The 13,151-nt window shown below is 33.4% G+C and overlaps 1 protein-coding gene across 6 annotated transcripts in view; it reads left to right on the top strand.

The window, feature by feature from the left end:
* The first annotated feature begins 1,124 nt into the window (after window positions 1-1,124).
* LOC125664562 (multiple epidermal growth factor-like domains protein 10) overlaps window positions 1,125-13,151 on the top strand; it is a 182,250-nt gene continuing 170,223 nt past the window's right edge. For 2 of the 6 annotated variants that reach the window (XM_056151343.1, XM_056151335.1), the window contains exons 1-3: window positions 1,143-4,646; window positions 6,872-6,988; window positions 10,239-10,302. In XM_056151343.1, the coding sequence (XP_056007318.1) occupies window positions 4,424-4,646; window positions 6,872-6,988; window positions 10,239-10,302 (404 nt within the window). In that variant the 5' untranslated portion in view covers window positions 1,143-4,423. Of the gene's footprint in view, window positions 4,647-6,871; window positions 6,989-10,238; window positions 10,303-12,443; window positions 12,534-13,151 lie in introns of all 6 variants that reach the window. The other 4 variants (XM_056151358.1, XM_056151349.1, XM_056151347.1 and 1 more) reach the window with 4 other exon arrangements.

Below are 13,151 nucleotides of genomic sequence, written 5' to 3'. Positions count from 1 at the left end.
ATCATACTGCTGCCGAAAATTAGGATTCGTCATGCCGCCTGAATCAAGTTGAAAGTACTAAATAACGAACAAATATATTTCATTTTACAGTCTAATGATAGCATTCCGAGATGCATGTATTAAAATAAGTTGATGCTACAGGGGTTTGAACAGTTTTGTTTATAGTCAGCATTTCGCAAATTCTATAATCGTTAGAATGACTGTATATGCATTTACAACCTTTCATTGGGTTGATTGCTGTCTGATATGTTTCATACCAATGGGATACATGTACATTGTTCACGGTGCAACACAAGTTATTTCCCCCTGAATACAGGAGGCGTACGACACGTTGGGGTCCTCAAGCGATTGCGTCACTATAAGGAATAGATAGAAAATTTACTATTTCTGATTGTAACTAAGTTGCCAGTTAAGGAATTTTAATTTGTGGGGGCAATGTTTTTGGGTAAGCAAAATTTTGCTGGTTCGTGGGAACGTAATTTCATGGGTAAGCGATACGATGTCACTTTGGTCTAAAATTCTTATCTCAAGGAACAATTGTAATCCGTTATATTAATTTCTGATGAAAGGTTTAGGAGATGTGAGCTTGGATTGAAGATTCAATCTGTTGACTATATACTGATTGGAAAAACATACACAATAAAACATGAATAAACTCAGGTAACCTATTGCAATTGTTTTCCGTTCGTCATAGTAACAATTGAACATTTTTAACTTCTTCTTGATAACTGCTTTTCCAATTCTTCTCAAATTTGGTATGAAGCATTCTTGGGACAAGGGGGACATAAATTGTAAATCTCAGGACTTTTGCACCCCTGGGGCCTTAATGGCGGGACAAAAACTGCCCAAAATTAACCAATTTTCTAAAATTTTCTTCTCTAAAACTGCAAATATGTAAGAAAAACTAAATGCACAGTGATATAGAGCAGGAAGGCCTCTACCAAAATTGTAAATTTCATGATCCCCGAGTTAGGTGTTTTGACCCTAGGGCGGGGCCAAACTTAGTATTAAGTGTTTATGTGTAAAACACTTTAATAACATCTTATTGCTATTAATACAAAATTGAAAATTTTATGTTTTAAAAAGAACAGGTAGTCCTTTAATGACCAAAATTGTAAATTCGGTAATCCCAGCGGTAGGGGTTTTGGTATTAGCTAGGTGGGGCCAAAATGGTCAGTTATTAAATGTGTGAACAATAGAATTTTGAATTTTTTTCTTGATAACTATATGCAGTATACCTTTCAATTTTTTTTTTTCAAATTTGGTATGAAGTATCTTTGGAACAAGGGGGACATAAATTGTAAATGTCAGGATTTCTGCACCCTGGGGCCTTAGGGGTAATACAAAAACTGCCCAAAATTTATCGAGTTTCAAAAATCTTTTTCTCTAGAACTACACATGTTTAAGATAAACTAAATACATAGCAATGTAGAGCAAGAAGGCCTCTGCCAAAATTGTAAATTTCATGATCCCCGGGTTAGGGGTTTTGACCCCAGGGCAGAGTCAAACTTAGTATAAAGTGCTTGTGTGTAAATTTAAACATTTAATTAACATCTTCTTTAATGCTATTGATACTAAATTAAAACTAAATGGATAGTTAGATGAAGTAGGTAGTCCTATATCTATATTGTAAATTGCATGATCCTAACTAGAAGAGTAAGGGTCTGGTTTCAGGGTGGTGTCAAAATTATAATAATGATTTGAAGGACATATTTAAGTTTGCTGATACTTTATAAAATCTAAATGCATACTTAGGAAAAGCAGAAAAGGATGTACAAAAACTGGTGAATTTCACAACCCAGGGTTTTGACTCGGGGATGCGTCCAAATTAGTCGTATCTTTTAATGTTGATCCACATATTATGTGAAGCCTTTCATTAGTGTATGCACTTTTGAGGGCAGTGAAGTTTTAAGAACTGTCATCTTAATATTTTATACTGTTGCTGAATATTAGAATTTAGTTTAGATATTCAGAACAGGAATTTTTATTTTTAGATAGCCCTTGGTAGAAGTGATACTTTTCATTAGTACTCAGATGACCAATAAGGCCTGTGGGCCTCTTGTTTAAAATGGGAATTGTTGTAGAGCTGTATGGTAATTGCATTTGAACAATTTGATGTTTTATTTTACACTGAATATTAAATTGCCCACGTTTCCTATGTAATCCTTATTGTCTAAAGAACTTAAAAAATAGGATCCACCCCCTATGTACAAAGTGCGGCTTTCGTTAGGTTTGGATATTATGACGAACCGCACAAATTAATTTTAATACTATATAAAATATTTTAAAAATTTGTAATATAACATATAACATTTTTTTTGTTTCTTTACAAATTTAAGCATTGTGACTTTTAGACATTTGGAGAGGAAATTGAAAACGAAGCTATGCTAGATTCTTTTTATGGTAGTATTCTTTCGATTTGTCTTTCTTTTGATTACGGGGATGAAATGGTGATTTCTTGTTTGTTTCTTTTTAAAAAGTGATGTATGTAAGTAAGACCATGTTTGATAGGCCTGGCATATAGATTAATTATACACTTGTATATTGTTTAACATCCCCCTCAAGAATTTTTCACTCATTGAAATGTCAAATTTCTACTAGATAATAGATAAAATTTATATAGCACGTTATATAAAACAAATTACTCTAAGGCACTTTACAAGGGTAGCGATGCATGAGAAATGCAAAAAAATAAAAAATAATAATAATAAAACCAAAAAACACAAAAAAACCGCTAAAACTGAACAAAAACAAAACAAAAAAACCCCAACAACACAATTATATATATAAATGAGAAAAAAAATGACAATACGACATAAAATCTTATGTCTTTAACGTAGTTCCACACTCCTGTGATATCATAGGATTTTGCAAAGTCAATGATTTAATGACAGGAACATAAATTTTGTTGGAATCTTTTTCAATAGTCATTGTAAAAAATCTTGTTAGCCATAGAATATTTCAAAAGTTTTAGTTATATTTGAATAGTCAATGATATGTTTCAAAATATTGAATCCAAGGACAATGACTCTGTTTTCATTAAATTATTTATCAAGTCCATAATGCGATAGATTTCCTTTATTTTTGACAAACATTTTACCAAGGTGATAAGGAATCATTATCTGTGTCTTTTCATGAAATTACATTAAATTTTAATCCTGAGTGATTTTAAATACCTCAGCTGTATGTACGTGCCAGACTTCAGTTTTTTATGGGGATACACATAATCTCAAAGCTATAGATTTGAAATTATTAAAGAAAGGTATGGATTTTCCCCATAAATAATTATAACAGATGTAACTTTACTAATATAAACAGAAAAAATGTGATGTAAACCATGCTATAAAGAAAATGTGTCCACATTTGTTTGTTTTTCAACATTTTGGAGAATAACGCTAATAATTTTGCACATATTATTCTAAAACTTGATGAACATATTGAAAATGACATGTGTTTTAGTTATTGACATGTTTCTCGATAAATAAATGCAATTCAAAAAATATTTTGTTGTTTTTATATTAAAATAACAACAAATAACTGTTTCCAATGAATTTCATAAAAATCTACATCGGGATACATGACTTTATAGTGGTGTATATAATGAAAATTGATATGGAAATCTTGAATTGTTTTGCCTTTTTTCATTACTCTGAATGTTAATTTATTGATTCCAAAAAAAAAAAAAAAAAATGCTACCTAAACCCTCAAAATCCAGGACTAAGGACCCATCTTAAGATTATCAAAATAAAGCATAATAAGATTGATAGTTTCAGGGGTTTTTTTGTTTTTGGTAGAACATTATGCAAGATGTCTAAAAAAGTGCTCTAAAATGTTACTTTAAAAGTAGATAGATGTACATAGCAGAGAAACTGCCGTAGTTATACCCCACTGTTGTTTTTAGATGCCATTTAAATTCCAAAAGAACCGTGGACAGTTGTTTTGCCTAGTCAAACAGAGTTACGTCCCCCTTGCTTTGCCGTCCCTACAATCTGTCGGAGTTGAGCTATTTCAAAGTTAATCTTTAAAGGGCAAGGGAATGCACAGCCTACACATATTTTCTGTCATTTGACAAACTTCAAACTTAACCTTCAATAACTAAGTTTACAATATTTTGATCTATAAGCTCCTTCGAAGGCAAGAACTAAGATGGCTGCTTCACAGCTATAGACAATTTGTCGTGGTTGCTAAGTGTATCATTGTGTGGCTCAGTTGACTTGTATTTTTCAGAATTTGTGTACATTTTGATAAATGAAGTTTACTACTTTTGTATGTACTATTGTTTACAATTGCACTTGTTACTAGTATATATACTATTGTTTACAATCACACAACTTCATTTGAAAATCATTTCTTGACCTTGACTTATCCACTCTGTTTTAGATAACCACAGTAGGAAGAATCACAACAGGAAGTGGATAGAAGGATGAAGATGTGGAGGAAGTGGATCGTGTTCTTTACAGTTTGTCAAAATACACTCTGTATTGAGCAACCATATCAACTTGTTGATGTGAACACCAGGTGTTTTGAGATTAAAGTGGAGTCTCGCCTGAACTGTAATAATGAAAGTCTATTCTATCACTGTCTTTTGGATGAAAATTACACCAAGGAGTATGAGGTTTGCAGAGAGTGGAAGTGGATTTCAGAAGGTAACTCAGCATCTGCATGTCTCTCGCGTGTGATTTTATTTATAGATTGAGTTGTTTTCTGGTACCATACACGAGACATGTCAGAAGTTTTATGGAAGATAAAACTAATTATTCTGGTTTTGTAGCCTGATTGTGTACAAGACTGAAGAAAAAAAAACCCATTGGGCCAAAGAAGTTTACATGTGCCTGAAAGCTTCTTGACATAGTGCAGATTTCAGTTTTTAGCTCACTTGAACCGAAGGTTCAAGTGAGCTATTCTGATCACATTTTGTCCGGCGTCCGTCTGTCTGTCTGTCCGTCTGTCTGTCCATCTGTCTGTAAACTTTTCACATTTTCGACTTCTTCTCCAGAACCACTGGGCCAATTTCAACCTAACTTTACCAAAAGCATCCTTGGGTGAAGGGCTTTCAAGTTTGTTCAAATGAAGGGCCATGTCCCTTTCAAAGGGGAGATAATCACAAAAATGCAAAAATAGGGTGGGGTCATTTAAAAATCTTCTTCTCAAGAACCACTGGGCCAGAAGAGCTGAAATTTACCTGAAAGCTTCCTGACATATTGCAGATTCAAGTTTGTTCAAATCATGACCCCCGGTGGTAGGATGGGGCCACAAGGGGGGATCAAAGTTTTACATACAAATATATAGGGAAAAACTTCCTCTCAAGAACCACTGAGCCAAAAAAGCTGATTTTTACATGAAAACTTTCTGACATAGTGCAGATTCAAGTTTGTTCAAATCATGGCCCCCGGTGGTAGGATGGGGCCACAAGGGGGGATCAAAGTTTTACATACAAATATATAGGGAAAAACTTCCTCTCAAGAACCACTGAGCCAAAAAAGCTGATTTTTACATGAAAACTTTCTGACATAGTGCAGATTCAAGTTTGTTCAAATCATGGCCCCCGGGGATAAGATGGGGCCCCAAGGGGTGGATCAAAGTTTTACACACAAATATATAGGGAAAAGCTTTAAAAATCTTCTTCTCAAGAATAGCAAAGCTGTGATTAATCATATTTATATGGAAGCATCTTCAGGTAGTGTAAATTCAAGTTTGTTGAAGTCATGTCCCCAGGGGGTAGGGAGGGGCCACAATAGAGGTTCAAAATTTGACATTGAAATATTTAAAAAAATATATGTTAAAAAATCTTCATCTCAAGAAGAGCATAGTAATGATTAGTCATTTTAATGTAAAAGCATTATCAGGTAGTGCAGATTAAAATTTGTGGAATTCATGGTCCCCTGGCGAAGGTTGGGGCCACATAGAAAATCAATTTTTTTTTTTGATTTTTTTTTTTACATGGGAATATATAAGGAGGAGTGTTTAAGAAATTTTACATGGGAATATATAGGAAAAAATGTAGATAAATTTTCAATTTTTTCTGCTCTTGTTAATTTTGCATCCAAATAAATCTAGTGATATAATTTCATTTTTGTCTTCATTTATAAATTAAGAAGAAGAAAACTCGCTGTCGATTCCTTTTGAACAACTTGGTGAATATCATTAATCTTGGCACCAAAAATCTTTGACTGAAGGGCATTCAATTGTTATAATTACACACTTAATGCACATATTTACAACGTGTATGACCCCCTATTGACTTTCTGGTCACACCTGCCATGTTGGGTTTAAAACATAAACACTTTTCTCAGGTGAGCGATGTGGCCCATGGGCCTCTTGTTTGTTAAAATCATGACCCCTGGAGTTAGGATAGGGCCACAATAGGGGATCAAAGTTAAACATGTAAATATAGGTGCAAGGGGAAAATCTTTTAAAATCTTCTTCTCAAGAACCATTGGACCAGGAAAGTAGAAATTAATATGAAAGCTTCCTTACAGTGTGCAAATTCAGTTTTTTTTTAACATCATGACCCCTGGGGGTATGATGGGGCCACCATAGGAGATTAAAGTTTTACATCATGGCCCCTGAAGGGGAAAAGGGGGGGGGGGTATACAATAGGATATCAAAGTTTTAATTACTGTAATTATGAACCATTAGGCCAAAGAAGTTTACATTTGCAAGAAAGCTTCCTAACATAGTACAGATTCAAGTTTGTAAAAATCAGGTTGGGTCCACAATAGGGACCAAAGGTTTACATGCGAATATATATGGAAAGTCTTTATATATGGGACAAGATGACTCAGGTGAGCGATTTGGCCTATGGTCCTCTTATCATAGGTTGGATTTAATTCTGGGAGATGTCATTTGTTTGATTTATGGTTTATTTTAGGTAAATGTGCATATTTTAACCCTTATGGAAGAGGGAATGTTGACGAGAGAAATTGTGCAGGAAATTCAACTAAAAAATGTGCAACAGAGGTGTACCGCTCAGATTTGAATATGCAGTGTAAGTTTCTTTACATTCTACATAATACAGTATAATAAAGTTGTATTGGTCAATCTAACTAAAATTAAATCTTTAATTCTCCACAATATTGATATGTTGTCTTAGTGCAGTGATCTATGTGAGCGGATCAAAGGATTTAATTTCAATTAGATTGACATATATTGTTGTTTGCTGTATATTTAGGGTCCCACATGAAATGCAATAGCAATCACATTGTCCGTCCATCTGTTCGTCAACACTTTCTTTGTGACATGATAACTCAAGCACTTTTTAGGTCACCTGAGTAAATTCAGGTGACCTATTGCAATTGATTGTCATGCGTCATCCGCCGTGTGTTAACAATTGAACATTTTTAACTTCTTCTTAATAACTACCATTTTAATTCTTTTCAAATCTGATATGAAGCATCATTGGGACAAGGGGGACATAGATTGTAAATTTCAGGTTTCCAGCACACCTGGGGCCCTAGGGGCAGGGTAAAAACTGCCCAAAATTTACCAATTTTCAAAAATCTTCTTCTCTAGAACCACACACTTGTAATAAAAACTAAATGCATAGTGATGTAGAGCAGGAAGGCCTCTACCAAAATTGTAAATTTCATGATCCCTGGGGTAGGGGATCCAACTCCAGGGTGGGGCCAAACTTCGTATATAGTGTTTATGTGTAAAACACTTAAATAAGATCTTCTTTAGTGCTATTGATACTAAATTGGAATTCAAATAGATAGAGCAGGTAGTCTGTTACCAAAATTGTAAATTTGATGATCCCCAGAGTAGGGTTCTGACCTGAGGGTGTTGCCAAACTTAGTATATAGTATTTAAGAGTAAGTTTGCTGATACTGTATAAAAATATAAATGCATACTTAGGAATAGCAGAAAAGGGTGTACATAAAATGGTGAATTTCACAACCCAGGGTTATGGCTTTAAGATGGGTCCAAATTAGTCATATCTTTTGATGTTTTAATGTTAATACACCTATTATATAAAGCCTTTCATCAGTGTATGCTCTTTTGAGGGCAGTGAAGTTTTAAGAACACATCTTGTTTTATACTGTTGCTGAACATTGCAATTTAGCTTAGATATTCAGAACAGGAATTTTTTTTCTAGATTTCATAGCCCATGGAAATAGTGATACTTTTTCACTAGTATTCAGGTAACCGATAAGGCCTGTGGGCCTCTTGTTGTTGTACAGTATGACAGGATACAAAGAACAAGACAAATATTAATAGGCTTTTTAAATTACAGAAGAGGGCAGCAAGGATCATTTTACACATCAAAGTACCTCATTCAGTGTCAACTTCTTGTATGCTATAAAATTTGAGATGGATGCCTTTGATTGACTATTTTATTTATCGAAAAATTATTCTTATGTTTAAAGTTTACATCATATGACTCCAGAGTATTTGTGAATGAGGTAAACACAAGAAATACAAAAAAGAGCTCTACCAATTTTATTTATGTTACAAGAGCCAAAACAGAATATTTTAGAAGATCTTTTATCATTTCAGCAGCAATCTTCATCTTCGCTAGCCAAGGGTGATGATCCACGGTGTTTGTCTATTCACGTGAATATCTCAAAAGTGCATACACTGATGAAACACGTGAATAGAGAAACACTGTGGATCTTCACCCTTGGCTAGCGAAGATGCAGCAATCCTATGGAACTCGCTTTCCAGATTTTATAAGAAAATGCACAACTACCACATCCTTTTAAATCAGCCTATCTAAAACATTATTTTGACACTCAATTATACTCTGACATGTGTTTATTGTCTCTTTTCATTTAGTTCTTATCTGTATGTATATAAATTGTGATATTTCATTATAGGTCACTAGTGAAAAATAGTTTGAAATATTTGTCTGGGTAAAAACACATTAGAATATCAAACATTACACAAAGATTTTTTGTAAACAGTCAATGTATGAAGATCTTGAACCAAGGTCATTTAGCCAAGGTCAAATGTATATAGAGCTCAAAAAGTGAGAATGATTAGTTAGAATTGCAATTTTGTAGTAGGTATAGATATTAGAGCACCATGCTTGCCACAAATGCTGCTTATGACCACTGTGTCATGACCTTGAATCTAGGTCCTTTAGTAAAGGTCAAGGTCATCAGTAAAATCTGTGTATGTTGGCATAAAAGTTTGTTAGCATTATCCTATTAATTTAAAGGTCATTTAACTAAAGGTGTTTTATCTCTTATAGAAAATGTTTTAACATATATTGAAAAAGAAAGCTATATATGTCTGGTAGGTTAGGTATTGTCTGGAAACTTATTATTGCGATATATTGCGTTATTTTATTCTAACTGTATTGCGATATGTATTGCAATACTTTTACTAAAAATTAAAATGATTTTATCTTATTAAGTAAGAAAATATATTACCCCAATCAGCCACGTACTTCAACAATCACTTGACTCTACGCTAGTCTGAGTGTTTTGGAGGTATGAGGTTATAATATTCAAATAATTAATATGATTGAGGAATTAATAGAAATTATAGAATTCTAACTGCATGAAAATATATTATCAAGGAGTCTTTTCTGTACTTTACAATTATTATGCATTTTGATAATTTTATAATTGATGATTTGAGCATAACCCCTAAATGTGTTTATGAAATAATACTAGATAGATCAGAAGAAAAAAGTCTTTTGTCTCTGGAGGGGTTTACCGTGTTTTCTGCTTTAATAGCGTGGCTCGATTGTGGTTGTCAGGTACATGTATCACTTGTATGTTTTGTTTGATTTCATTATCGCTATAACCCAAGAACCCCCTCTTTAGTGTTTGTTTTGAATTCTATAAATAAGGCTGTCTTGTAGTACATCGCCTTCATTAACTAGATGTGAAAATATCACGTATTTCTTTTTCTTCTCTGTGAAATATAGTAATCCTTCATCACGATAATGCCAGTGCCAGTGGTACATGCAATTTTTTTTATTTTTGGAATTTTGAGTTCGTAACTACTTAACTCCGAGCCCAAGCATTTTGTCAGTATATCGTTACTGAAAGTTGCAATACAATATATGTTGTACAGAAACTGCAATACACAAGAATATCGATATCATTGCACAGCACTAATGTCTGGGAAGCTTGTGTAGGACACTGTAATTAAGATCAGCATGAAGAAAGCCTTGCTCACAGTACCTCTTGTTTTTAAGCAGCTATACTGTGGGGTCATTTGAGTAGATTTATAAATAGCATGCCTGCCAATAAAAGAGATAGAGTTTACATACTTCTTTTTTCCAGATGATGCTTGTTATGTGAAGAAAAGAATTGCAATCACAATCCCAATTGTACCAGTAACTGTAAGGTAGGGTATATAAATCACAATCTCAATGAACCAATGACTGTAAGGTACTGTATATGAATCTTGAACATAGCTAGTATGCAAGGTGAAGATAACGAACAGTGATCAATCTCATAACTCCTACAAGCAATACAAAATAGATAGTTGGGAAAACACGGACCCCTGGACACACCAGAGGTGGGATCAGGTGCCTAGGAGGAGTAAGTATCACTGGAATTTGTAGATAATTTTATAACTATATACTTATAAAAAATTAAATGCATGACTTGATATATACCATATGTATTTTGAATTATTCTGGTTTTAATTAATACAACTACTGAATTCCTGACATATTTAAGGATCGAACTTGTATATATATTTTATATGATGTTCATTTGTGATGTACTGCCCTTTCCTATATAACCCTATACAAAATTTTCCTGTTGTATTGGACTTGCTTTAGACATGTTAGAATTTTTCAACGGTTATTGCAAAGATCAAAGGAATGCCATGGTCATTATCTATGTAATAACTGATTATGAGAAAATTCATACACATCAAACTTGCACTTTGTGTTTTGCCAATACAACAATAAAGTCAATAAATGATACTTCAATTTGATAATCATAAGAATTAATCAATGTATGTTGCAAAACAAATATGTAAATGACTAAAGAAATGATTGAAGAACATTTGTCATTCAATATAAACCAATTGTCTGCATTCCAAGAGCGATACAAATGTGAACATGGCTATGCACAGACAAGATTTTCTTGAACTAAATTTAAAGCAATTGATATAATCCATTGACATGAAACTAAATGCTTGAAACATTTTTAAGAAATACATTTAGAATACCCCTACCATCTCACCTTTTTTCGTCAGCAAAAACAACGTAGCCCATTTCGGAAACTGTCATGACGTCACATTGACCTAATTCATAACTACCCATAGGAAAAATGTCAAATAAATTCTTGTTTTCGTGTATGTTGCAGCTAGGATAACCTCATTGGTCTTGAAATGTTGTTTGAAATGTAAAATCCTTGGCTTTTATATCTCAAAACAGCATTTATTGACCAATGAAGTTATCCTGCAACATACTTGAAAACAAGAACTTCTTAATTGAATCCGAAGACTTAGTGATGAAATTTGTTTATTTTTCTTAGTATGTTATATGAATATCCATTTTGAAATTCATCATTTTTGGAAGAAAAAAATTGTTTGTAGGAAGTGGCCTTAATTACTATTACAATCATTCTTGCAATCTTTCTTTGTCCCTGAAGCCTACATGAAATTGAAAGTCAGGAACATGTTATTTTAATTTCGTCTGTCTTTTTGTTTGGAACTTTAAAGGGAAAGGCAACCCTAACCACATAGTTGCTTTAATGAATAAAGTATCACTTACTGATATCGTCTTTAACTACAAAAATCATTGCTTAACAATTAAATCAATATTAATCTATCATGTATTTTAAATTACCCACCACTAAGAGAGCGGCCATCGATGTTTAAAATTAATTTATGACGTCTCACCCTCTGCTCCGGTTTATTTTATCAGTAGCACTTCTTAAGGCATCAACCTATCTATTCGTAAGATCTACCACATGCACATCTTTGATGATCTTAGAATCTCATAAAAACCGGGACAGACGGTGTGAAATTATTGATTTTTGTGGTCTTAATACAAAAGAGTTGCACATCATGGCAGCCTCTAGAGATCGCGGGAATTTCAATTTTTAATGTTTTCAAATTAGTACTGAAGCTTATCTACACCGCATATCAACAGAATAGTATGACAAATCTTTATCATATAATTAATCCTATCGTTTATCATGTAAAAATCTTTTTGGTTGTCTTCCCCTTTAAAGAAAGTTGTAAGATTTAAGCTATACAAGATAAACATCAAGTCTTTGGAATGGCCCAGGTCAAAGTTATATGTCAAGGTCGTGCACCAAAGTCATTGGTCATTGTTTCAGGTGGCTGGGTCATAATGTTTCACTCAGTACTTGTTTTCTTCCGAATTTGAACAATATTGAATTTACTATTGGAAGAAAAAAAATGTTCAGGCTTTAAAATTAAGGTTTAAAGCTACTGTAATTTGTTTGGTCTAATCATCATTACCTATGATTGTTTATAACCCTGTTATTTGATCTTTATTTTAGATCAACAGGTAGTGGAACTTCAGATGTACAAAGCACAACAGAAACAGCACCGGCAGAATCAGCACCACCAGAATCACAGTTCAATAGCAGGTCAGTATCACTATTTATCAGATTCACAGTTTAATGACAGGTCAGTATCACTATTTATCAACTCAATGACAGGTCAGTATCACTATTTATCAGAATCACAGTTCAATGACAGGTCAGTATCACTATTTATCAGAATCACAGTTCAATGACAGGTCAGTATCACTATTTATCAACTCAATAACAGGTCAGGATCACTATTTATCAACTCAATGACAGGTCAGTATCACTATTTATCAACTCAATGACAGGTCAGTATCACTATTTATCAGAATCACAGTTCAATGACAGGTCAGTATCACTATTTATCAGAATCACAGTTCAATAACAGGTCAGTATCACTATTTATCAACTCAATGACAGGTCAGTATCACTATTCATCAGAATCACAGTTCAATGACAGGTCAGTATCACTATTTATCAGAATCACAGTTCAATGACAGGTCAGTATCACTATTTATCAGAATCACAGTTCAATGGCAGGTCAGTATCACTTTTTATCAGAATCACAGTTCAATGACAGGTCAGTATCACTATTTATCAGAATCACAGTTCAATAACAGGTCAGTATCACTATTTATCAACTCAATGACAGGTCAGTATCACTATTTATCAGAATCA

The sequence above is a fragment of the Ostrea edulis genome, chromosome 1 (assembly GCF_947568905.1).
Source record: "Ostrea edulis chromosome 1, xbOstEdul1.1, whole genome shotgun sequence".
Lineage (NCBI taxonomy): Eukaryota > Metazoa > Mollusca > Bivalvia > Ostreida > Ostreidae > Ostrea > Ostrea edulis.
Note: the sequence above shows the minus strand (reverse complement) of the source record. Positions and strands in the feature narration are given on the sequence as shown.